Source organism: Heterodontus francisci, unplaced genomic scaffold (genome assembly GCF_036365525.1).
Source record: "Heterodontus francisci isolate sHetFra1 unplaced genomic scaffold, sHetFra1.hap1 HAP1_SCAFFOLD_61, whole genome shotgun sequence".
Taxonomy (NCBI): Eukaryota; Metazoa; Chordata; class Chondrichthyes; order Heterodontiformes; family Heterodontidae; genus Heterodontus; species Heterodontus francisci.
Window position 1 is genome coordinate 5,727,843 of NW_027141441.1, and position 27,897 is coordinate 5,755,739.

Genomic DNA, 27,897 nt, shown 5'->3' on the forward strand with positions numbered 1-27,897 from the left:
TAAACTGTTGATGCAGCTGGGATTCAAACTCATACATGTAAAACAGAAGGAATTAATAATCCATCATCTTAACCTCTCAAACACCTCATCACCCAGCTTTGTGCAAGTAACCCATCACATGTCTTTTTTGCCTCTATGGAAATTTGGGCAGGACGGTCACCTTCAGCTCAGATCCTGACTGTGCAGCCAGATGTGCAATGATGGAAATGTAGCTTCTGTAAGTAAATGGAATTTCCATCACATCAGGTGATGGCCTGTTGGGAATGGAACGGTGTGAAACATTTCCAGACCATGTCCAACACGTTTCAACCCAGTGTGAAAACCCACCACTGAAAGACTGGAACATACAATCAATTCATCACATCATGATTAACATCACTCAGACACTTGAACCATGAGGTCACTGACGAAGTCATGATGACTTCTAATTTCTCATGAAATGACAACTGAACTAACTGACTGGAAGAATTGCTTTAACTCCACATGATCAGAAAGGCACAGTCTCAAATCGACTTGGGAGATGAATATTGATTGAATAATTTCAGTGTGAGGAATGTTCCAGCATCATAAACCAGGGGAACGTGCTGACTGAGCTGTGTCTTCATCTCTTCTGGGCAGTCGGACAGTTCACCCTTCATTCTGCTCTGATTCACTTTCCCAAAGTGGATCTACAGATTCTCAAATCTGGAGACTGGGTTTTCTTATTTTGTTCCTTTTGATTTTTCTTGCTCCTGAATGATAATATATTCTAAACCTCGGATCAACCCACCCCTTTGCGTCGTGTTATAGTCTTGGTTAAAAGAGACACAAAACGACACAAACACTCTGAAACAGACAACACGGTCACACTTTCCTTCAGTGAGATTAATGTTGAGCTGTTTTCCAGGTTAAATGCAACTGCAAACACATTGCTCTCAAAGAAATTGTAGCGGATTGAGTTGCCGTTGAAATATTAGCACTGAACATCTGTACGAGCAGGAACAGCCATTTCAAACTCACATCCTTCACAAAGGCAACCACTGAGCTGTTCTCTTTTGTGAATAAAATTCATAAGAAAAGTTAAAGTTCACAAGAAAACATATGTAAACGATTGATAGCTAAACTTTTGAAGCAAGGATATGAATCCAAGATTTTCTGATAATTAGACAAACACTCGAACCAATTAAGCTACTGAGCCAGATCACAAATGCTGTGACAACTAAGGGCAGAGGAGGGCACTCTTTATTCTCATCCCACTTCTCCACAGGTCACAACATCTATTTTAACTTTTCCCACTTACTGATACAGTCAGTCATGTACTCTATTTTTCCCAGAATAGAAGACACTGACCAGGTTTCTTTAATGAACAACAAATTTATCCATTTATTGTCGAATAAGTTTTAACTAGTCATGAAGTAAAGCATAAACACACAGGTGGACATTTTAAAAGTTCCTTTTTCACCTTGAACAACTTTTAAAGTCCTTTTTTTTGTCTTCGAGCCACACGCGCGCGCGCACACACACACACACACACACACACACACACACACACACACACACACACACACACACACACACACACACACACACACACACACACACACACACACACACACACCGGATAGCTGAAAAAATAAAAGGGATTTGTTTTTTAAATTCAGCACTCTGTTGCAGACAAAAACAACCTCTTGGGCTGTTTATTTGCTCATTTTTGAAGAAATCATCAGATGAGATATGTTGCTCCAAAACTGGAATACAGTCTAACTTCTGAATATACGTAGACAGGTCACTAGGGTATTTTCGAACAGTTCTTTTCAGAAGGCATTGAGAATTAATTTTAGCAGGCCTTCTTCAAAGACATGCAACAAGATGAATTAACTCAATGGACTTCTCAGGGTCTTTTAAAGATTTTCTGGAAAACAAACTGGGTTGTGGTCTTCTCTCCTTCCTTGACGATTCTTCAGGCTAACTTTATCAGCTGCTCACTCCAGCAGGTAAAACACACTGACTGGTACAACCAAAGGTTGTGAGTTTTCTGCTGTCTTCGGTTTGCGCTGCTGCTGCCAAGGTTGTCCATTCAAGGGGCTTGACTGACTTCACTAACCACATTTCTCCCGGTTACCAGGGTTTCTGTTCTATATTTAACTTGAATCATGTGACAACCAGTAAACATAGTTGCCAAATTGGTCCTTTCGGTGCCCTCTTGAAAAAGAACTGGTCCTACATTTATTCAGTTTGATTATGACTTCTTCAAAAAATATTTTAACAAAAGAAACAGAATCCCTTCCATAACATCATGTACTTTCCCTGAGCTGCAGGTTATCGCAAGTCTCTCTGGCTGTGTTTATTTTAGCTGATTTTGTACTCAGGTTCTTTCTGAATCCATGTGTTTGCAGATCTTTGTGAGTGAGAGATGTGGTAATATGTTTAAAAGATTTCCCTGTAAATTATTCGTATCTCCATCTTTCCCCGAACTTTGTACAAACACATTAATATGGGAATCACACACATCAGGCCGTCAAACCTGTCTGCTAAACATTGAAAGGTGACAGTGTTTATTGTGACAGGGTTCCATTTCTGAAGACATATCTTGATGATTCACACATGTAAAAATTTGTATATTATGTTCATGACATAATGACATAAATAAACATTTCCTTGCACTTGCCATGCTTGGTGAACATTTTCTCTGCTGATGCCCCCTGAATATATTAGAGAACATGGTGACGAGGTTGAGATAAAAGCCTGTAAATATAGGCAGCAAACAGCAGCAGGGACTGCAGTGAAAAAGATTTACGTGACATATTTGTGCTTATATTGGTGGGTGAAATAAGATACTAAACACACAAAATCCTACATTTGAGCTCGCGTAAAAGATTGCTCTGTCTATGGAGATAGCATCAAAGAATGCTCAGGAATTTTGTCCAATGCCAGTGATAGTAACACACTTCAGGGGAACTTTAAAAAAAATGGTAAAATGGGCTTTCACATAACAGATGAAATTTTACACAGAGAAGTGTGAAGTGATACAATTTGGAAGGAAGAATGCCATATAAATGAAACGTTACAGTTCTAAACTGGGTGCAGGAGCAGAGAGACAATGTACACCAATGTGAGAAGGATTGAAAAGGTAGCTAAGAGCAAACAGGACACTTGGCTTTACTAATAGAGGCATAGAGTAAAAACATATAAGTTATGCTAAACCTCGTTAAAATACTGCGAATGAATGGCCTCCACCTGTACCTCCACAGAAAGCTTCCATTCCAGGTTTACACACACTCGTCAGGATCACTCTCCACAGATTCTGCCCTCCAGGCTTGGACACCCACTTCAGGATCACTCTCCACAGATCCCGCCATTCCAGGTTCGGACACCTACTTCAGGATCACTTTCCATACATCCCAGCACTATGGGCTCGGAGACCCTCTTCAGAGATCCTAAATCTCCAGACACGGACATCCTTTGAGGACCACTCACCACAGATTCTTCCCTCCAGGATCAGACACCCTCTTCAGAATCACTCTCCATACATCCCGCCACTCCACGCACGGATATCTCCCTCAGGATCAGATCAAAGAATGTTGTTTGTCACTTATCAGCTCAAGCCTGAATGCTGTTCAGGTCTTGCTGCTTGCAGGCACAGACTGCTTCAGTATCTGAGGAGTTGTGAATCATCAGCGAACATTCCCACTTCTGACTTATGTTGAAGAGAAAGCCATCAATGAAACAGCTGAGGATGGTTGGGCCGACGGCACTGCCCTGAGAAACTAGGTATCCAGTCATGAATGGTGGTGGAAAATTAAATAACGAACCAGATGAGGAGGGTCAAAAAACATCCCTATCCTCAATTTTGTTGGAGCCGAGCACGTCAGTGCAAAAGATGAAGCTGGAGCATTTGAAACCATCTTCAGTCAGAAATTGCTCAGTGGATGATTCATCTCGGCCTCTTGAGGTCCCCATCATCACAGCTTCCAGTTTTCAGCCAATTCGCTTCACTACCCATAATGGCAAGAAACAGCTGAAGGCACTCGATACAGCAAAGACTATGGGCCCTAACAACATTCCGGCTCTAGTGTAATTCTGAGTTATTTTTGCCTTCAGTCTGGTTCAGTGAATATACTGAGTCGGATGTGTAGGTAAAATCAATTACTTTATTTGCGCATTTCGCCGGCTGACTTACTCTAATGCAACGACACTGACTCCCCCCAGAGTCTGTCTGGTCCACTAGAGTAAGTGAAGTTTTTTGATACGGGTACTACTGTTTATACATTAAGATTCATGCTACACCCCCTTGTTTAACCAATCAGTGCGATACAATTCGACTTCACCCACGTGGTGACATGCAGTACATCTGTTACTGAGGTTACAATACTCTCCATTCTCAATACATACTTGTTACTAATAAAATATTGTTTTGTACCAGCAAGATAAAACAAAGCAGACAAGCAAGCTAATTAGCAAGAGCATAGGAATCATCAATAATCATTCGAGTCTCACTCCCTACATGGATCATGAGTCTGTCTCTACCTTGTGACAAGTAATTGCGGCGCATCCTGCTATCTCTATTAGGTGTACATTCCTGAGTGTTTCGTGCAGTCTGCAGCTACATCAAGTAGCGGCAGTTCACGAAGATAAGAGGGGCCTAGCACTCCTTATCACCCACACAGGGATGGACATCATTTGATTCACAGGAGTCCATTTGTTCCAAACCACAGGGAGTCACACAATCAGGCCATAAAGAACAGATGTCTTTGCAATTACCAGTGTCGGCTAGTCTTTACAGTCTCACACGCTCTGCCTTTACTTTTAACTATTTCATTGTGGTTTCTGCCACTTAAAATCAAAGCTCAGCAAAGCTACTATTCCTAACTTGGCTATATTTCCCATTAAGCATAGTTCCATGCCTTTCTGCTCACTTCCACACTCGTACTGAAGACTTGTGCTCCAGAACTAGCTGCGCTCTCAGCCAAGCTGTTCCAGTAGATCTGCAACACAGGCATCTACTTGACAATGTGGAAAATTACCCATGTGTGCCCTCTCCATAAAAAAAATGCAGGACAAATCGAATCTGACCAATTGCTGCCCCATCAGTCTACTATCAATCATCAGCAAAGTGATGGAAGATGTCACCAACAGTGCTATCAAGCACCACACACTAAGCAATAATCTGCTCATCGATGCTCAATTTAGGTTCTGCCAGGGTCTCTCAGCTCCAGGAAATAATTTGGCAGATAGAGTAGAATGTGGGAAAATGTGAGGTTATCCACTTTGGTAGGAAGAATAGAAAAGGAAAATATTATTTAAATTGTGAGAGATTACAGAATGCTGCGGTGCAGAAGGATCTGGGTGTCCTCGTACATGAATCACAAAAAGTTACCATGCAGGTACAGCAAATAATTAGGAAGGCAAATGGAATGTTACCCTTTATTGCAAGGGGGATGGAGTATAAAAGTAGAGAAGTCTTGCGACAAATGTACATGGTGCTGGTGAAACCACACCGAGAGTACTGTGTACAGTTTTGGTCTCCTTATTTAAGGAGGGATATACTTGCATTGGAGGCAGTTCAGAGAAGGTTCATTGGATTAATTCCTGTGATGAAGGTGTTTTCTCATGAGGAAAGTTGAGCTGGTTGGACCGATACTCATTGGAGTTGAGAAAAATGAAAGGAGAACGTATTGAGACAAATAAGATTCTGAGGGAGCTTGACAGGGTAGATGCTGAGAGGATGTTTTCTCTCGTGGTGGAATCTAGAACTCGGGGACACAGTTTCACATTTAGGGGTTTTTCATTTAAGAAGGAATTTCTTCTCTCAGAGGGTCATTAATCTTTGGAATTCTTTACCGCAGAGAGCAGTGGAGGCTGGGTCATTGAATGGCTTCAAGATTTTTATCTACAAGAGAGCCAAGGGTTATGTGGGCAGGCAAGAAAGTGGGGTTGAGGTCATGATCAGGTCAGCCATGATCCTATTGAATGGCGGAGCAAGCTCGAGGGGCCAAATGGCCTAATCCTGCTACTAGTTCTTCTGATCTTATGTTCGTATGACCTCATTGCAGCTTGGTCCAAACAGAGATGAAAGACTGGAATTCCAGAGGAGAGGTGAGAGTGATTGCCCTTGAGTGAGTGTGGCATCAAGGATCCCCAGCAAAACTGAAGTCAATGGGAATCAGGGGGAAAACTCTCCACTTGTTGAAGTCATACCTCGCACAAAACAAGATGTTGTGGTTAGTGGAGGCCAATCATCTCAGCCCAGGACATTGCCTCAGGAGTTTCTCAGGGTAGTGTCGCAGACCCAAACATCCCAGCTGTTTCATTGACGACTTTCTCTTCAACATCAGTCAGAAGTGGGAAAGTTAGATGATGACTCACAACTCTTCAGATACTGAAGCAGTCTGTGCCTGCAGGCAGCAAGACCTGAACAACATTCAGGCTTGAGCTGATAAGTGACAAGCAACCTTCTGGCCACACAAGTGCCAAGCAGTGAACATCTCCAACGAGAGAGAGAAAAAATCTACCTTTTGATATTCAGAAGCATTATCATCGTTGAATCCCCCACCATCAACATCTTGACCAGAAACGTAACTGGACCAGTCACATCAATGCTGTGGCTATAAGCGCAGGTCAGAGATTACGAATTCTGCAGCAAGTATCTCACCTCCTGACACCCCAAATCCTGTCCACCATCTACAAGGCACAAGTCAGGAGTGTGATGGAATACATCCCACTCAACAACACTCAAGAAGCTCAACACCATCCAGGACAAAGCAGCACACTTGATCGGCACCTAACCCGCCACCTTAAACATTCAATCCCTCCACAACCAGTAAACAGCGGCTGCAGTGTGTACCATCTCCATATGCACTGCAGCAACTCGCCAAGTATCCTTCAACAGCACCTTCCAAACGCGTGACCACTATCACCTCGAAGGACAAGGGCTGCAGATGCATGGGAACTCACTACCTGCAGGTTCCCCTCCAAGTCACTCACCATCCTGACTTGGAACGATATCGCCATTTCTTCACTGTTGTTGGGTCACAATCCTGGAACTCCCTCCCCAATAGCACTGTGGGTGTTCCTGCACCATATGGACTGCATCAGTTCAAGAAGGCAGCTCTCCACCACCTTCTCAACGGCAATAGGAATGGGGAATAAATGCTCGCCTTATCAGCGATACTCACACCCAAGAATGAATAAAAACCAAATCACTCTCCACAGATTCCCCACAATCTGGGCTTGGACATTTACTTCAGGAGCACAGAGCTTTATATCACTGCAACATGAGTTCCAATCTTCAGATTCTGTTCACTTTTCACATTATTTTCGACCAGTCCACGAGCTTTTATTAATTCAGTATTCGGGTCTCTGCTCCTCCGCCGTTTCTAACATCTCACCTCTTCCAAAAAAACGCTCTGATCTATCGTAGGTAGTAGATGACCCCTCATTTTAAACTCCATCTGCCAAAGCATTGCTCACTCAATTAATCTATCAAGAAGATTTGAAAATAAATTTCTTGCCAAAGGATAATTTTCTGCATCTGCTCCCTCGCCATTTGCTTTTCCCATTTGTCTTTCACTTGGTGCGAAGCCAGAGAAAGTAAAGATGGAAGGAAGGAGGGGAAGAAAAATCCTGCTCCGTTTCGTGATCCCTATTTGATCTTCATTCCAGTGCAGTTTGAGTGAAGAATTTCAAATGTCTGTCTCAATTTTAATAAAGTATAACCAATTCTGGAATCACTATCAGGACACAGACAAAAACGGGTTTTGAGGCTGACTTTGCACATAAACTCACCCAACATAAATAGTTAATAAACAAGCGACAAGGATGGGATTCGAACCCACATGTGCACAGCACAATGGATTAGCAGTCCATCGCCTTAACCTCTCGGCCACCTTGTCAGTTGCATAAGCATGGCTGTCACCTTCAGCACAGCTTCTAGCTGTGCAGCGAGCTGTGTCATGATGGAAATATATCTTCTGCAAGTAAATGAAGTTGGGAATGGAGCGGTGTGAAACATTTTCAGACCATGTCCAACACGTTTCTACTCAGTGTGAAAACCCACCACGGAAAGACTGGAACATACAATCATTTCATCACATCATGATTAACATCACTCAGACACCGGAACCATGAGGTCACTGACGAAGTCATGATGACCGAATTTCTCATGAAATGACAACTGAACTAACTGACTGGAAGAATTGCTTTAACTCCACATGATCAGAGAGACACAGCCTCAGACCAACTTGTCGGGTGGTGTAAACAGATATCACTGCTTCTGATCTTCACCAGAACAGAGAGTGAGATGTAACATTTATCATCAAACAGACTGTGAGAGAATACAACAGAATAAAACACATGGAGAGACACTGTGGAATAACAAATAGATTTGATTGGAATGTTGAAATTTTGATTGGAATGGATAAAACAGCAGAAACAGCAGATTAAATTGGGATTCTCATCATTATATTGATCTGGGACAGAAAAGAGAAACTGATGGAAAGAAGAGAAGAAGGAAGAAAAGAAAGGATGGAACTGTTCCATTTTTTCAGTTTTTTCACTCACCCATCAAAGCTGATCAAATAAGTTGCAAATAACAGAGAATTTCACCAAAAAGGGAGATTAAATGTTGCTGAAACCTTGGATCGAAGGATGCCCCAATAGATCACCTGTTTTACTGTCTCCTCACTGGGGGATTTCAATCAGTGAGCAATATTATTCTCTACATTTTTTGTTAATTGGTCCCAGAACTGTCACTTGGAATTAATATCAGTGTTCTGACTCCTGAATAATAAAATTGTGAGTTTCTCGATATTTTCTGGACACATTTCCTGCTGAAAGAACTAAGAACTCTTTTCTAATTTACACAATACAAAATACACACTCATCAAGCCTGCTAAGCTAGCATCCTTGGTGCTGCTCTCTCTTCTCCCAAACTTCATCTCATGTGACTGTTACATTATCACTCTGACAGTGGGAGGGGTTGATCCCACCATCTTCAACATTAACCCTTTCCATCCTTATACCACACTGTCTGTCCAAAAAAAATGGGTGGAGGGAACTTCCTTCATTTATCAAAGCACCAACAGCAGCACAGTGGCGCAATGGTTAGCACCACAGCCTCACAGCTCCAGTGACCAGGATTCAGTTCTGGGTACTGCCTGTGTGGGGTTTGCAAGTTTTCCCTGAGTCTGTGTGGGTTTCCGCCGGGTGCTCTGGTTTCCTCCCACCTCCAAAAGACTTGCAGGTTGAAAGGTAAATTGGCCATTGTAAATTGTCCAAAATGTTGGTACGTGGTTGGAGAATGGTGGGGATGTGGTAGAGAATATGGGATTAATGTAGGATTAGTATAAATGGGTGGTTGCTGGTTGGCACAGACTCGGTTGGCCGAAGGGCCTGTTTCAGTGCTGTATCTCTAAATAAGAAAAGTAAAATAAAAGCTACCAGTCGTAAATCAACTCAAACCCATTAGAGAGATAGAGGGAGACTGTCAGAGAACTTCCTGCATCCAGTCCTGACCCTGTCACACTCAGCAGCTTCTCACCCAGACCCCACTCTCATCAAAACTGAACATTGTTACCGAGACCCTTCAAATACTGTTTATAAAAGGTAGAAACATTCAAACTTCATCACAGCTAGATTGAATAGAACAAAGTTTAATATCTTCTCGTCGTCACTCGGTAACCACATGAAACAGTCCTTAAATCAGTAGCATAAATTATCAGCTGTAAGAATGTTTGTCATTGGGTTGAATCATTTCTGTGTGATGAATGTTCCAGCATCATCAACCAGGGGAACGTGTTGACTGAGCTGTGTCTTCATCTCTTCTGGACAGTTCACCCTTCATTCTGCTCTGATTCACTTTCCCAAAGCGGATCTACAGATTCTCAAATCTGGAGACTGGGTTTTCTTATTTTGTTCCTTTTGATTTTTCTTGCTCCTGAATGATAATATATTCCAACCTCGGATCAAACTTGCCCTGTCTCCCAGTCTCGGTTAAAAGCGACAAATAACGGCAACAACATTCTGAAACAAACAACACGGTCACATTCTGCTTCAGTGAGATTAATGCTGAGGCAGTTTCCGTGTCGAATGCGATTGTGAACAAATTTCTCTCAAGGAAATTGTGAGTGATCAAGTATTTGCTCTGAATTTCTGTGCAAGAAGGGACAGTTTCAAACAGTCATTCCCAAATCACTTCCTTCACAAAGACAAAGACTGTGCTGTCTTAACGTGTGACTCAACTTCACAAACAAATTTGAACTCGAAGTTCAGGAGAAGACAGAGATGTGAATGATTGACAGTGTAATCTTTAAATCATAATTTTCCGTTTCTTCGTTGAAGTGAGGCTCAACCCTAAGCCACTAGAGATCGCGGAAAGCTACAAACTTGGATCCAGAAATCAGAAAAGTAGTGAAACAGTTGGTGAGTACATTGTGACACTGAAGAATTTATCACCACCTTGCAACATTGGCACATTCTTAGACCGTACATTATGAGACAGATTTGTGCTTATATTGGTGGATGAGGAAAGATACTAAACACACAAAATCCCAATTTGAGCGAGTGTGTAATATTGCTCTTTCCAAGGAGATAGCATCAAAGAATGCTCGTGAATTTCGTCCTATGCCAGTGACAGTAACACACTTCAGAGGAACTTAAACACACTGGTAAAATGGGCTTTCACACAACAGATAAAATTTTACACAGAGAATTGTGAAGTGATACAGTTTGGGAGGAAGAATGAGACAATGTACACCAATCGTTTTTGATCAAGGTTTGAAAAGGTTGCTAAGAGCAAACAGGACACTTGGCTTTATTAATAGAGGCATAGAGTAAAAGCAAACAAGTTATGCTAAACCTTTATAAAACACTGGGGCTGAATGGCCTACTCCTGTACCTCCACAGAAAGCTTCCACTCCAGGCTCAGACACCCTCTTCAGGATCACTCTCCATACATCCTGCCACTCCACGCACGGATATCTCCCTCAGGATCAGATCACAGCTCCACAGTCCTGCCACATCCAGTCGTGAATGGTGGTGGATAATTAAATAACTAACAAGATGAGGAGGCTCCAAAAACATTCACATCCTCAATGATGGTGGTGCTGAGCAAGTCAGTGCAAAAGGCAAAACTGAAGCATTTGCAACCATCTTCAGTCAGAAGTATTAAGTGGATTTGATCTGTGCTAATTTCAGCTCCTCATGCTCGCTGGTGCCTTGGTTCTCTGGTGCTAATTACAGAGTAAATCAAACAGCTTGACAATTGGAGCCAAAGAAAAAGACACAGGAGAGTTTGAAAGTGCCAAAACTTGGTATTGAACCAAAAAGTGTTTAACTGTTAGTACAGCACGAACTCAACAAAGCTATTTCAACAACACACGAAAGCCACCATTCTGTCACTGCTTTGGAAGACAATATATACATTAAAGTGTTTGTAAAAAGTTACAGAACACAACATGTGAGTAATATTCCCCATTGTTTTCTCAGTACTGATGGACTGTGAAGTGGGAGACAGCCAGAAGTCCCACTGTGCCACACTGACCCTGAGCTGTGAGTGAAATGAGATAAAGTTCAATCTTTAGCAGAGAGATTCTGGAGAGAGGTAAGAGTCCTGAATCAAGGAAAGACTTTCTGACACAATAAAAGCAAAATACTGCAGATGCTGGAAATCTGAAATAAAAACAAAAAGTGCTGGAAATACTCAATAGCTCTGGCAGCATCTGTGGTGAGAGAAACAGAGTTAACATTTCTGGTCTGTGACCTTTCATCAGAACTGACACAGGTTAGAAAAGAATTAGGTTTTAAACAAGTGAAGGGGAGGGGCATGTGGGAGAGAACAAAGGGGAAGGTGTTTGATAGGGCAGAGGGCAGGAGAGATTAAATAACAAAGCTGTCCTGGGACAAAGTGTGTTAATGCTTGTGGTTGCCTGACACCAGTCATGCTCTGATGTTATTGAACACAATGTTCAATCCACAAGGCTGTAGAGTGCCGAATCAAAAGGTCGGGTGCTGCACCTCGAGCTTGGGTCGATTTTCACTGGAACACTGGAGCAGGCCAAAGACAGAAATGTTGACATGAGAGCAGGGGGGAGTGTTGAAATGGCAAGCAACCAGAAGCTCAGGATCATGCTTTCGGCCTGAGCAGAGGTGTTCCATCTAATCTGCTTTTGGTCTCCCCAGTTTAGAGGAGCCCGCATTGTGAGTAGTGAATACAGTATACATAATTGAAAGAAGTACAAGTAAATCGCTGCTTCACCTAAAAGGAGTGTTTGGGGCTTTAGATAATGAGCAGAGAGGAGGGAAAAGGGCAGGTATTATATCTCCTGCGATTGCATGGGAAGGTGCCTTGGGAAGGGGAAGAGGTGTTGGGGTAATGGAGGAGAGGTCCAGGGTGTTGTGGAAGGAACAATCCCTTCGGAATGCTGACAAGGGAGGGGAAGTTGCGTTTGGTGGTGGCATCACGCTGGAGGTGGCGGAAATGGTGGAGGATGATCCTTTGGATGTGTTTATGTTTAGATATACAGCACTAAAACAGGCCCTTCGGCCCACATGGTCTGTGCCGACGATCAACCACCCATTTATACTAATTCTATACTCCTACCACATCCCCACCTGTCCCTATATTTCCCTACGACCTACCTATACTAGGGGCAATGTATAATGGCCAATTTACCTACCAACCTGCAAGTCTTTTGGCTTGTGAGAGGAAACTGGAGCACCCGGAGGAAACCCACACAGACACAGGGAGAACTTGCAAACTTCACACAGACAGTACCCAGAATTGAACCCGGGTTGCTGGAACTGTGAGGCTGCAATGCTAACCACTGCGCCACTGTGCTGCTGTGGAGGCAGGTGGGGTGGAAAGTGAGGACAAGGGGATCCCTGTTGCAGTTCTGGGAGGGAGGGGAACGGGAAGGGCAGAGGTTGAAGGTCCATTCAACTACACTGGGAGTGGGGGAGTTGAAATCTGGTGATGTTGTTGAATTTAATTTCAAACACCCCTTGAACTCTCTGCCGATGAAGTCTGAAAAAGGGAAGAACAACCACACAACATGGGTCTCAAATCCAAGACCCTGAGATTAAAAGTCTCATGCTCTACCAACTGAGCTAACAAGGCCTGATACAGTACTTCTACTCTGTCTGTTATTGGACGGATGCAGCTGTTGGCTCCACCCCAAGGGCGGGAGTTTGTTCCACCAACCATGAAGCAGCTTCCTATCAATTCCCAAAATTATCAGTAAATCCACTTACAGAAGCCCCAAAGTGTGATATATTCCTCTCACTCATCGATAATAAAACTTATAAATCTTTTTACCTTGCAAATGCTGCCATCTATTTTGTCAGTATTTATTTCTCTCTCCTTTTTGTTTAGTACATGCATTCCTTTGGAATTTTTTTCCAATTATATCTGAGGGAAGAAATGAACAGATCTGGCAACTCAAAACTGGGCATCCATGAGGCACTGTGGGCCATCTGCAGCAGCAGAATTGTATTTAAACACAATATGTTACCTCCTGGCCTGGCATATCCCTCACTCTACCATTACCATCAAGCCAAGGGAGCAATAGTGGTTCAATGAAGTGTGCAGGAGGGCATGTCAGGAGCAGCACCAAGCAGACCTAAAAATGAGTGAAGCTACAACACAGGATTACTTGCATGTCAAACAGTGGAAGCAGCATGCAATAGACAGAGCTGAGCGATCTCACAACCAACAGATCAGATCAAAGCTCTGCAGTCCTGCCACATCCAGTCCTGAATGGTGGTGGATAATTAAACAATCAACAGGAGGTTCCACAAATATCCCCATCCTTAATGATAGGGGAGACCAGCAGATCAGTGCAAAATACAAGGTTGAATAATTTGCAACCATCTTCAGCCACAAGTATCAACTAAATGATGCATCTCGACCTCCTCCTGATGTCCCCAGCATCGCAGATGCCAATCTTCAGCAAATCCACTTCACTCCACATGATATCAAGAAATGGCTGAAGGCACTGGATACTGACAACATCCCGGCTGTAGTGCTGATGATTGATGCTCCAGAACTAGCCGCGCCACTAGCCACGCTGTTCCAGTACAGCTCCAACACTGGCATCTACCCAGCAACATGGAAAATTGCCCAGGTATGTCCTGCAAACAAAAAGCAGGACAAATCCAACCCTGCCAATTACTGCCCCATCATCCTCCTCTTGATCATCAGTAAAGTGATGGAAGGTGTCATTGACAGTGCTATCAAGCAGCACTTACACAGCAATAACCTGCTCATCAATGCTCATTTTGGGTTCTGCCAGAGCCACTTGGTTCCTGACCTCGTTGCAGCCTTGACCCAAATTTGGACAAAAGAGCTGAACTCAAGAGGTGAGGTGAGGGGACAGTGACTGCTCTTGCCAAGGGCATCAAGGAGCCCTTGCAAAATTGAAGTCAATGGCCACCAGGGAGAAAACTCTCCTCTCGAATTCTTTGAGGAAGTGACAAAGTTGATTGATGAGGGAAGGGCTGTAGATGTCATATACATGGACTTCAGTAAGGTGTTTGATAAGGTTCCCCATGGTAGGCTGATGGAGAAAGTGAAGTCGCATTGGGTCCAGGGTGTACTAGCTAGATGGATAAAGAACTGGCTGGGCAACAGGAGACAGAGAGTAGCAGTGGAAGGGAGTTTCTCAAAATGGAGACGTGTTCCACAGGGATCCGTGCTGGGACCACTGTTGTTTGTGATATACATAAATGATTTGGAGGAAAGTATAGGTGGTCTGATTAGCAAGTTTGCAGACGACACTAAGATTGGTGGAGTAGCAGATAGTGAAGGGGACTGTCAGAGAATACAGCAGAATATAAATAGATTGGAGAGTTGGGCAGAGAAATGGCAGATGGAGTTCAATCAGGGTAACTGCGAGGTGATGCATTTTGGAAGATCCAATTCAAGAGTGAACTATACAGTAAATGGAAAAGTCCTGGGGAAAATTGATGTACAGAGAGATTTGGGTGTTCAGGTCCATTGTTCCCTGAAGGTGGCAACGCAGGTAAATAGAGTGGTCAAGAAGGCATACGGCATGCTTTCCTTCATCGGACGGGGTATTGAGTACAAGAGTTGGCAGGTCATGTTACAGTTGTATGGGACTTTGGTTCGGCCACATTTGGAATACTGCATACAGTTCTGGTCGCCACATTACCAAAAGGATGTGGATGCTTTGGAGAGGGTGCAGAGGAGGTTCACCAGGATGTTGCCTGGTATGGAGGGTGCTAGCTATGAAGAGAGGTTGAGTAGATTAGGATTATTTTCATTAGAAAGCCGACGGTTGAGGGGGGACCTGATTGAGGTGTACAAAATCATGAGAGGTATAGACAGGGTGGATAGCAAGAAGCTTTTTCCCAGAGTGGGGGATTCAAATACTAGGGGTCACGAGTTCAAAGTGAGAGGGGAAAAGTTTAGGGGGGATATGCGTGGAAAGTTCTTTACGCAGAGGGTGGTGGGTGCCTGGAACGCGTTGCCAGCGGAGGTGGTAGACGCGGGCACGATAGCATCTTTTAAGATGTATCTAGACAGAGACAGGAATGGGCAGGAAGCAAAGAGATACAGACCCTTAGAAAATAGGCGACATGTTTAGGTAGAGGATCTGGATCGGCGCAGGCTTGGAGGGCCGAAGGGCCTGTTCCTGTGCTGTAATTTTCCTTGTTCTTTGTTCTTTAGTTGGAGTCATACCTAGCGCAAAGGAATATGGTGATAGTTGTGGGTGGCCAATCATCTCAGTCCCAGAACAGCACTCAGGAGTTCCTCAGGGTAGTGTCCTAGGCCCCAACCATCTTCCGTTGCTTCATCAATGACCTTCCCTCTATCATAAGGTCAGAAGTGGGGATGTTCGCTGATGACTGCAAAATGTTCAGTAGCATTAGCAACTCCTCAGCTACTGAAGCAGTCCGTGTCCACATGTAGAGAGACCTGGACAACATTGGGCTTGGGCTGATAAGTGACAAGGAACATTCAACCCACAAAAGTGCCAGGCAATGAACATCTCCAACAAGAGAGAATCTAACCATCTCACCTTGACATTCAATGGCATTACCATTGCTGAATCCCTCACTATCAACATTCTGGGGGTTACCGTTGAGCAGGAACTGAATTGGATCAGCCACATAAATACCGTAGCTACAAGAGCAGGTCAGAGGCTGGGAATTCTGCTGTGAATCACTCACCTCCTGTCCACCATCTACAAGCACAAGTCAGGAGCGTGATGGAATACTCCCCATTTGCCTGGATGAGTGCAGCTCCAACAACACTCAAGAAGCTCAACATCATCCAGGACAAAGCAGCTCGCTTGATCAGCACCCCATCCACCACCTTAAATATTCACTCCCTCCACCACCAGTGAACAGTGGTAGCAGTGCGTACCATCTACAAGATGCACTGCAATAACTCACCAAGCCTCCTTCGACAGCACCTAACAAACCCATGACCTCGACCACCTAGAAGGACATTGGATGCATAGGAACACCACCATCTGCGAGTTCCCGTCCAAGCTACACACCATTCTGACTGGGAACTATATCACCGTTCCTTCACTGTCACAGGATCAAAATCCTGGAACTCCCTTCCGAACAGCACTGTGGATTTACCTACACCACATGGACTGCAACAGCTCAAAAAGGGGGCTCACCACCACCTTCTCAAGGGAAGTTAGGAATGGGCAATAAATGCTGCCGTTGCCAGCGATGCCCACATTCCGTGAAAGAATAAAAAAGAGATTTGCCACAATGGTAGCAGGGTGAGGGACTTCAGTGATGTGGAGAGATTGGAGAAGCTGGGGTTGTTCTCCTTGCAGCAGAGAAAGTTCCGAAAAGATTTGACACATTTGTTCAAAATCATGGAGGTTTTCAATAGTTTAAATAAGGAGAAACTGTTTCCAGTGGTAAAAGGGCCAGGAAGCAGAGGACACAGATATCAGGTGATTGGCAGAAGAACCAGAGGTGACATGAAGAACCATTTTTTACACAGTAATGTGTTGTGATAAAGAAAGAAAAGACTTGCATTTATATAGCACTTTTCAAGACCACTGGACATATCAAAGCACTTTGTAGACAATGAAATACTTTTGAAGTGTAATCACTGATGTAATGTCAGAAATGCAGCAGCTAATACCCACAAACAGCAATGTGATAATGACCAACTGATCTGATTGAGGGGCAAATATTGATCACAACACCAGGGAGAATTGCTCTTCACTTGTTTGAAATTGCAGCATGGGATCTTTTACATTCACCCAAACATGCAGACCAGGTCTTGGTTTAACATCACACCTGAAAGGCAGCACCTTCAACACCCTCAGTGCTGTACTGGAGTGTCAGCTGTGAACTCTGAACCCAGAAGCTTGTGATTTCGAGGTGAGTGTGACCAACTGAGCCACAGCTTTTACCTGAGTCTCAATCCTTCTACCAACAGTTTCTCTCTATCGGGTCTGTCACGACCCCTCATGATTATGAACACCTCTATCAAATCTCCTCTCTGAGGAGAACAACCCCAGCTTCTCCAATCTATCCACATAACTGAAATCCTAACCATACGTTGCAGAAAGGAATTTTTCCTCAAGTTCTTTCCAGTTTTGTGAGTCACATTAAATCTGTAACCTTCGGTTATTGACGGTTCAGCAGTTAGAAACAGTTCCTCAGAATTTACTCTACCTCAAACCTTCAAGGAAGCTCTGCAAAGTAACTGAAAATCAAGTTGTCAGAAGTGGGATTTAAACACATGCCTCCAGTGAAAGCTGCAATCTGAACAGAGAAGCTGAAACCGCTCAGTCACCTCAACTGTTCAGACATATTGCGAGAGTGGTTAGCAAAGCATGTGGGATCTTGGGCTTTATAAATAGAGACATTGAGTACAAAAGCAGTGTTGTTATGCTGAACTCTGGTTAGGCCCCAATTGGAGTGTTGCATCCAGATCTGCTCACCAATCTTTAGAAAGGATGTGCGGATTCTTGAGAGGATGCAGAGGAGATTTACCAGAATAGTTCCAGGGATGGAGGGTTTTAGTTTCAAGGTTAGGTTAGAAAAACAGGGTTTTTTCTGCCTGTATCAAAGGAGATTGAGGGGAGAATTGATAGAGGTGTCGAAGGCTATGACAGTTTTAGATAAGTTGGCAAGGAAACATTGTTCCCATTAACTATTGGTACAAGGACTAGGGGATTCAGATTGAAGGTTTTGGACAAGAGATGCAGGGGGAATGTGCGGAAGAACTTTTTTACACAGTGATTGGTAATGATCTGCAACTCGCTGCCCCCGAGGGCGGAGGAAGTGGAGACAATCGTTGGTTACAAAAGGAATTTCGATGGGCATTTGAAGGAAATAAATTTACAGGGCTAGGGGGATCGAGCAGACGAGTGGGACTGACTGGATCGCTCCATGGAGAGATGGCCTGTACTCGATGGGGCGAATGACCTCCTTCTGTACCACAAATGACCCAATGACTCGATGAGTCTATGTCACTCTCAGAATCAAGACAACAGAGTGACAGATTTAACACAACATTATAACATATGTTTGGTTTGACAAATTCAATAATAACTCGTCTCCACTCCTAGTATTTCTAAATCCCACACATTCACTATAATGTGAACAATTATTTCCTGTTGTGTCTCTCTCACATTTGTAAACTTCACTATATTGGAGTGAGGTGACATCTACTGGCGGGAAGCAAGAACTGCAATCAAGCAGCAGAAACTCCACAGTCTGTCAGGGTGAAAGAAACATTGCAATATGAGGAAATAGTGAAGGGGTTTGATCGGGTTGATGGAAACATGATTCCACATGTGGTATCGTATGAAGCAAGGGCCGGAAATATAAAATTGTCGTTAATAAAAGAAATGAGGAATTCATGAAAAATGCATTTGCTTAGAGAATGGTTATAGAGATATACAGCACTGATATAGGCCCTTTGGCCCACTGAGTCTGCACTGACCATCAACCACCCATTTATACTCATCCTATGTTAACCCAGAATTCCCTACCACATCCCCACATTTCTCCTATCACCTACCCTAGGGCCAATTTACAACAGTCAATTTATCTATCAACCCACAAGTCTTTCGTTGTGGGAGGAAACCAGAGTACCTTGTGGAAGCCCACATAAACAACTTGCAAACTCCACACAGGCAGTATACAGAACTGAATCAGGGTCACTGAAGTTGTGAAGCTACAGTGCTCACCACTGCACCACCCTTAGAATGTGGATAGAGTAAAAAGTGAGATTGGATGGACAGAAGCAGTCTGAAAAGATGGCTCAAACAAAAGGTGAAAACCCTGAAATGTTAACTCCGTTTCTCTCTCCACAGATGCTGTCAGAGGTGCTGAGTATTTCCAGCACTTTCTGTTTTTATTTCAGCTTTGTAGGATATTGTTTTGATCTGAAAAAAATGCATGAGCGGCTGTGGGTGCCAGTGAAATTCCACAGGAGCGAATAAAAACTATGCCAACGGTGGCTCGTTGGTCTAGGGGTATGATTCTCGCTTTGGGTATATAAGTGATTAATATGTGAGAGGTCCTGGGTTCAAATCCCAGACGAGTCCTTCTCTGTTGCCATTTTTAGTTTAAGGTCATCGATTGCTTTCAGCTTTCCCGAAAGCGGAATCGATTTCCAAACTGAGCCTGCTTGAGGACCGCGGAACTGGATTCAAAGAGCTGGTCGACAAAATTGAAATGAACAAAATATACAGATTGTCAAGTGGGAATATAAGGTTGCAACAGTAACTAAAGGCCTGCTCGGGTCAGCAAATGAAACCCGACCCAAGCCTGACAGCACCGCATCCGACCTGGTCCGAGTCCTTTCATTTTTTTCCCGTGCCCGAACCACCAGAATGTTCAGTTAAACTTGCTTCCGTTTTTCACTTTTTAAGCTTGTGCAGGTAAGGCAACAAAAACTGTAACTGGACTTGAAAGGTTGTTTAAATGTACATTAAGATTAGAGCTACGTACTGGAGGTGATGAGCTGAAGATTGTTACCATAGAAGTTAGTGATTGTGAGGTCACTAGTTCAAGAGAAACTCGTGGAGTTGTGCCCAGACAGGTTGTCCCACACTGTATTGATTAAAATATTGCCCGAAGGCGAGAAAATATCATTATACATTCCCTAGACTCCTGCTTTACAGGTTGAAATACTTTCTGCAAGTTTATCCAGAGAGCAGCTGAGATGCAGAGACCAGGAAGGTCTTGAGTGATTAATTATTATAAAATATACATTCTTATATTAAAGAGATTGTGCTCTACCTTCGATGGAATCGCTCACTGCAGACTAGTGCGGAGTGTTTCCCGCCTTGACGTCCTGGCTGTCACTGGATCTTGAGTCCAGGCCTCTGGATTACTGGTCCAGTAATCTTTGAAATTTCTCCCTTGATCTAATATTTTAATCTGGTAAGTCAGATTTTACAAAAAAAAATTAAATGATTTAAGACTGCTTCATGTTCAGCAGTGCCAAATGAATAAAGAAATTCAAATATATTCAAAATTATATATCAACTATTAAATACTAATGCCCAGCTTTGAATACAAAAAATGCCTCTAATTGTGTTCTGGTCTGGAATGGCATTCTTCAGTGTTTCTGTTTAGCTTGGATTGACTCATCGATTTTCTTGTTTTTCACTTTGTCGATGCCTTTGAATAATTGTGGATCCTTCTTCAGGGTGTCTTCTTTCACCAGGTAGTTCTGACCTCTGATGATGTTGATCGTAATCAGCTTCAATTTGTTGATAGTTTTGGAAGTGAGCAGATTTCCTTTGCTTGAGTTTACAACATGGAACTTAGTCTGACGTGTGGACCCATGGGAGGATTTGAAAGCTGCCCTTGCATTGGAGCATACAGTTGCATTCATCCAAACAGAGGGACAGTAGAAGTGACATATTCAGTTCAGTCTGTCGATCATGGGACTTTTAATCTCAGGGTTGTGAGTTTGAGCGCCATTTAGTTTTTCCACTTTTTAGGCTTCATTAGCAGAGAGGACAAGGAGTGTTTGAAATGAAATTCAACAACAGTATGAGAAACGCTCTCTTTCATTCGGGACTCTTAACTCTCTGCAGCATCTCGCTGTGAAAGATTGAACTTCACCTCATTTCTTTTTCAGCTGGGAGTCAGTGCGGCTCAGTGGGACTTCTGGCTGTCTCCCACCTCACAATTCATCAGTGCTGAGAAAGCAATGGGAAATATTACTCATGGCTGAGTAAGCAGATGACACCGAATTAAGGTGAATGGGAAAAGAACCAAAAGCAACATGAGGAAAAACCTTTTTTATGCAGCAAATGGTTAAGATCTGATATGTACTGCCTGAGAGTGTGACGGAGGAAGATTCAACCATAGCTTTCAAAAGGATATATGATAATTATCTGAAGGGGAAAAAAATCAGCTTTTCATGGAATACATGAGGATGTGGCATGAGCTGAGTTGCTTGTGCAGAGAGGCAGCACAAGCACGATGAGCTGAATCCCTCCTTTTGTGCTGTAAGTATTCTGTGATCTATGATTCTATACAAAGTGAAACCAACACTCACAGATGACAAACTGACAGGTACAGTGTAAACCCCACACTAACAAACCAGCAAATGCCAGGGACAGAGTAAAACCAACAGTCCAAGACAAGAAACTGACAAATACTGTGTGAAACCCAAAAATCACTTATCAGGATTTGTCAGTTAATGTGTAAAAACCTCTCTTCAATATCCATCCTGCAAGGTACAAAGAAAATTAGGTACAAACCCAGGCTCATACTTCGAAGACTGAGAGATAAAGAGCAAAACACAGACTCACCTACAAGAGGCTGACAAGTACAGAGAATAAAATAGAGGGGGTGCAGATTAAAAACACATGCATGTAACGGATACTGATAGGGATAGAATCAAACCCTTTCTCACACATGCCACGAAAATTGGTGGTGTCGTAAATAGTGAGGAGGAAAGCCTTAGATTACAGGCCAATATAGATCGTCCGAGGCAGAGAATATAAGAGCAGGGAGGTTATGACGGAGCTGTATAAAATGCTAGTTAGGCCACAGCTGGAGTACTGTGTACTGTTCTGGGCACCACACTATAGGAAGGATGTGATTGCACTGGAGAGGGTACAGAAGAGAGTCACCAGGAAGTTGCCTGGGCTGGAGCATTTCAGCTATGAAGAGAGACTGATAAGGCTAGCATTGTTTTCCTTAGAGCAGAGAAGGCTGAGGGGAGATAAGATTGAGGTTTACAAAATTATGAGGGGCATTGATGGGTTAGATAGGAAGAAACATTGTACATTAGCGGAGGGGTCAATAACCAGGTGGCATAGATTTAAGGTAAGGGACAGGAGGTTGAGATGGGATTTGAGGAAAAAAAATTACCCAGAGGGTGGTTGGAATCTGGAACGCACACCCTGAAGAGGTGGTAGAGGCCGGAACCCTCAAAACATTTAAGAAGTAACTGATTCGGATTTGGAATGAATTGTCTGACAGGGTGGTGGAAACAGATTCAATTATAACTTTCATAAAGGAATTGGACAAATATTTCAAAGTGAATTTCTCCAGGACTATGGGGAAATAGGCAGGGGGTTGGACTAATTGCATCATTTTTTTCACAGATTCAGCACAGGCACAAAAGACCGATTGGCCTCCTTCTGTGCTGTTTGATTCTATGAAATAGTGACACTCAGGGCAAGTCTGTATAAGAAGGAGAAATGGAGACAGGTCAGGGAGAGCACATCACCAAAACTGGAGATACTACATTGGACAGGGAGGGTCGGAGGGGGAGAGAGCATGTACATACAGTCAGAATCAGCAACTTCAGGGGAGGAGAGAGAGAGGAACCAGTGAGTGTAGAACTGAACCCAGCCAGAGTCAACCTGCTGAAACACCAGTGAGTTCACACTGGGGAGAGATCATTTACCTGCTACGTGTGTGGGAAGGGGTTCACTCAGTCATCCAACCTCACTGAACATCAACTTGTTCACACTGATCAGAGACCTTTTCAATGTCCTGACTGTGAGAAGAGCTTGAAAAGCAGTAATGATCTGCTGAAACACCAACACATTCACTCTGGGGAGAGGCCGTTCCCCTGCCATGTGTGTGGGAAGGGATTCACTCAGTCATTCAATCTGCTGCAATATCAGCAAGTTCACATGTAACTGCAGGGGTTGGATTCTGCTGTTGTTGCTGCTATTCATCACTTTCAGAGACAAAGTTGGGTCTTACTTTATAACCAGTGTAGTCCAGAGCAAAAGCGTCTTCTTAATGTTGAGATAAACGGGAGAAGAAACCGGGAAGTGGCGGCGAGGATGGGGGAGGTGTTGCACCATCACTTTAATGGTGCACCCTCCCTCCCCCGGGGTCCTCGCTGCACGTCCGCCAGGCCTGGTGGCTCTGATTGGGGTCCTGAGAGCCCCTGAGACTCGGTGCAGCTGAGGCTGCGCTCACCCCCGCTCAGCTCTGTTGTGATATTTAAAATACGAAAGGCCTGTTGGACTGAGACCTGATCTGGAATTTAGAAAGCAGCATGACTGGAGGCTCATTGCTGCTCAGCACAATCTCACCCCCGATCCTGGGAATTGTTGATTCTACACCCTGTAGTTCAGTTCTGCAATTAACTCGAGGGGGAGATGTGTGAGCAGAAAAACAGAGCGAAATGAAAACACAGCTGGACAGATGTGCAACAGGTCAATCCACTGTTACAATAACTCCATCTCTGACTCCCTCCTGACAGTAACCAGCCCTTTCACAGAGACTGTGGGTGGCTCTGAAAAGAGCCTTTGGTTTATTAGATGTCATTTTGGCCGCTTTCCTTTTTCTGGGAGCTCTGAGCGCTGGTTTTCTTGCGCAGCAGCACGGCCTGGATATTAGGCAGCACCCCGCCCTGAGCGATGGTCACCCCTCCCAGCAGCTTGTTGAGCTCCTCGTTGTTGCGGACAGCCAGCTGCAGGTGTCTGGGGATGATGCGGGTCTTCTTGTTGTCCCGGGCCGTGTTACCGGCCAGCTCGAGGATTTCAGCGGTCAGGTACTCGAGAACAGTAGCAAGATAGACCGGGGCTCCAGCACCCACACGCTCAGCATAGTTACCCTTTCTCAGGAGCCTGTGAACACGGCCCACCGGGAACTGCAGTCCAGCCCGGGAGGAGCGAGACTTGGCCTTGGACCGAGCTTTCCTGCCGGTCTTTCCTCTTCCAGACATTTCCACAATCTCACAAATACTTTCACAATGAATGGATAATTTCTCAGCTTTTGTCATAAGCTTGAAACAGTCAGGATGGTCGAGTGGTCTAAGGGGCTGTGTTCAGGTTGTAGTGTTTTCTGTAGGCGTGTGTTCAAATCCCAAATCTGCCAAGTTGTGTTTTGACTGAACTGGAGGGATTTGGGAGCAGCGGTGAAGGGAAAGCATGGAAGAATATTGACAAGGAAAATGAAAATGGACCCAAAGATGTTTCTTCAATACATTCAGGTAAGAGGCAACTGAAGAAAGAGGAGTGCACTGAAAAGACCAAAAAATCACAGTGATTTTTGACATCTTGCCAGGATTGAGTGGCGCGTGCACGGGATGATGTCATTTTGCATCGCCAACATCATCACATTTCCGCAACAAATCCATCTTCGTGCATGCGTGATAAAGCGTCATTGGGTATCTAGCCACCCCATCCCCCCACCACTTGGCTGGAGGAAGTGGCTGAATGGGAGATTTTGAAGCTGTAGCTCTCCCCCCTCGGCAACTCACTCCAGGCCTCGACGATTCCCCCCCTCAGCCGCTCGCTCCAGACCTCGCTGATCCCCCACCCCCCCCACTCCCCTGGCCAGTTGTTCCTCGCTTCGCACTACCCCACTCTCTGACCACTCGCTCCAGGCCGCGCCGCTTCCCTCCTCTCAGCTACTCACTCCTCCGTCGCCCTGTCACTCCTTGCGGCCCTCCTGCTTCTACAGGTGGCGCCTGGTGAAGAAATGTGGGAGCGAGTGTCACGGCCAGAGCTAGCAGCTGTGGGCTGGGCTGGGACAGGGTGGGGGGTGGGGGTGCGGAGAGCGAACAGCCAGAGAGCGGAATTTCGCCAGTAGGGAGGAGGGGGAGAAAGCGAGTTGCAGAGGGGGGAGAGCGGTCAGTGAGGTGGGAGCTAGTAGCTGCGTTCGGGTGAAGTCAATCCTGGGCAGTTATATAAACAAATCACAATAACGAATTGGCAGCACATTTTATCCTCTGCCCGATTTTCCTTTCCATCGATCGGGGTGCTAATTCACTATCTTCCAATGGAAATTCAATCATAAAATTCCTTTTGTATTTAATAGGATTACTGAAATGTTAAATGGATCTGAGGATTACAGTTAGTATTAGCAAACGCACCCGAGTGAATTAGCACCCCAATCGATGGAAAGGAAAATCGGGGAAAGTATAAAATGTGCCGCCAATTTCGTTATTGAGATTCATTGAGTAATTCGATTCTTGCCAACACTGAAATTGGCGGCTTTTTTGAATTCAACCTTTCTGCCAGGACGACAATTTAAGCCAATGATTTGCTGTATTTTCTAATTCGAGGCTCGGCAATTGGTTAAGACATGCGAATGGGAAGAGGGTGACCAATCAGAAGTGGGCTCTGGATAGCGCGGGCTCAAACTGCGGGAATTCCAGGTCCCTGATTGACTGAGCTGAAACTGATCAGTTTCAAAAACCCTGTCAGTTTCAGTGCAGGAAACACCGTCTCGGGGGAAATAACATCACAAGTGGGTCTGGTTCCAGCGACCGATTCAACGGCTGCTGCAAAACTCCCGGATTCCCTCATTGCAGCGAAATCATTTTGAAATTCTATGAAAACAATGAGTGATTCTGGAGGAGTGATGTGGCTTTTCACTGATGGCATGTGTCGACTGGAGAAATAACTAACTGAAGAGCCTCAGGCGCTGTTTACACAGCCCATTCAGAAAATCAAATCCACTGCATATCCTTGCTACAAATGAAATGTCAAATTTGGGGATTCTAGTTTTGTATCCCGAACACAGCACAGATTTATTCCAGACAGTTCTAAACAGCCTATCCCAGCTCCCGTTTCCAGGTCACTGCTCTCTCTGTGAGGCGGTGGGTGGCTCTTAGAAGAGACTTTGTTGTGTTTGCTGGAAAGGGTCGAGTTGTTCAGCCGCTGAATTCGGAGAGAGTGCGGCCCTGCCGTTTCAGAGCGTACACCACATCCATGGCAGTGATCGTCTTGCGCTTGGCGTGTTCAGTGTAGGTGACCGCATCCCTGATCACATTCTCCAGGAAAACCTTCAACACCCCGCGAGTCTCCTCATAGATCAAACCCGAGATCCGCTTGACACCGCCACGGCGAGCCAGGCGGTGGATTGCTGGTTTGGTGATGCCCTGGATATTATCACGAAGCACTTTGCGGTGCCGCTTTGCTCCGCCTTTGCCAGTCCTTTGCCTCCTTTACCTCTGCCAGACTTTCTTTTATTAATTTCCAAAATATACTTTATTCATTAAAATCTGTAAAAAAAAATACATTACAAAACAGTTCCCAAAAGCACCAAGTCAAATAATACAAAGAGTGCAAAGGAGATCAGTTTCCTTCAATACAGGAGTGAGTTGCCTCACAACCCTTCCATTTCATTGTCATGCCATGTACATTTTAAGGCAAACAAATATTTTCTGGCTACAGTTCGAGTGGTTTCCCATGGATCCGGTCCCTCAGTTCAGCTTGGTGAGGGGACCTTAAACAGTGGTCTTTCCACATTGAGCCTTTGCTGCGGCTGCCCCAAGTTTTAGTGCGTCCCTCAGCACATAGTCCTGGACCTTGGAATGTGTCAGTCTGCAACATTCGGTCGTGGACAACTCTTTGCGCTGGAAGACCAGCAAGTTTCGGGCAGACCAAAGGGCATCTTTCACCGAATTGATAGTCCTCCAGCAACATTTGATTTTTATCTTGGTGTGCGTCCCTGGGAACAGCCCACAGAGCACAGACTCCTGTGCTACAGAGCTGCTTGGGATGTACCTCGACAAAAACCACTGCATCTCTTCCACACCTGCTTTGCAAAGACACATTCCAGAAAGAGGTGGGCAACGTCTCTTTTCCACCACAGCCACCTCGAGGGCCGCGTGTGGATGGGGTGAGACTTCGGGTGTGCAGGAAGGATCTGACAGGGAGGGCTCTTCTCATCATCAGCCAGGCTACATTTTGGTGCTTGTTTGAAAGTTCTGGTGATGAGGCATTCTGCCAAATGACTTTGGACTTCTGCTCAGGGGACCATCCGACAGGATCCACCATCTCCTTTTCCCGTAGGGCCTTGAGGATATTCCGTGCAGACCACTGCCTGATGGATTGGTGGTCAAAGGTGTTTTTCCACAGAAACTTTTCCATGAAGGATAGGCAGTACGGCACAGTCCAACTGGATGGAGCATTCCGCGGCAATATGACCAGGCCCATCCTTTGCAACACCGGGGACAGATAGAACCTCAGCACGTAGTGACACTTGAAGTTTGCAAACTGGGGATCTACACACAGCTTGATGCAGCCGCACACAAAGGTAGCCATAAGGATGAGGGCGACGTTGGGTACATTTTTCCCGCCCTTATCCAGAGGATTGAACATCGTGTCCCTCCGGACTCGGACCATTTTGGATCCCCAGATGAAACGGAAAATGGCTCAGGTGATCGCCACAGCGCAGGAATGCGGTATGGGCCAGACCAGCACCACGTACAGCAATGTGAGCACCTCGCCCTTGATGACCAGGTTCTTACCCATAATGGAGAGAGATCGCTGCTCCCACATGCTCAGCTTATGTTGTACCCTGGCTACTCGCTCCTTCCAGGTTTTGGTGCACGTCCCAGCCCTTCCAAACCATATCCCCAGCACCTTCAGGTAGTCTGACCTAACGGTGAAGGGGACAAAGGATCGGTCAGCCCAGTTCCCAAAGAACATGGCCTCGCTCTTGCCGTGTTTAACATTGGCTCCCAAA

At 44.6% G+C, this 27,897-nt stretch overlaps 1 protein-coding gene and 2 non-coding genes across 3 annotated transcripts; 1 reads left to right on the forward strand and 2 right to left on the reverse strand.

The window, feature by feature from the left end:
- Window positions 1-7,789: 7,789 nt before the first annotated feature.
- On the reverse strand, window positions 7,790-7,871 carry trnas-gcu (transfer RNA serine (anticodon GCU)). The gene has a single exon. It is a non-coding gene; the product is annotated as a tRNA-Ser (tRNA).
- An 11,572-nt stretch (window positions 7,872-19,443) lies between these two features.
- Window positions 19,444-19,532, forward strand: trnap-ugg (transfer RNA proline (anticodon UGG)). Its single transcript is given in 2 exon segments — window positions 19,444-19,479; window positions 19,497-19,532. It is a non-coding gene; the product is annotated as a tRNA-Pro (tRNA).
- Window positions 19,533-23,773: 4,241 nt separating this feature from the next.
- LOC137363455 (histone H2AX-like) lies at window positions 23,774-24,142 on the reverse strand (the record flags this gene model as incomplete). Its single annotated transcript, XM_068027280.1, has 1 exon — window positions 23,774-24,142. A coding segment is annotated over exon 1 (369 nt), but the record flags the coding sequence as incomplete, so codon positions are not given.
- Between the last annotated feature and the right edge of the window lie 3,755 nt (window positions 24,143-27,897).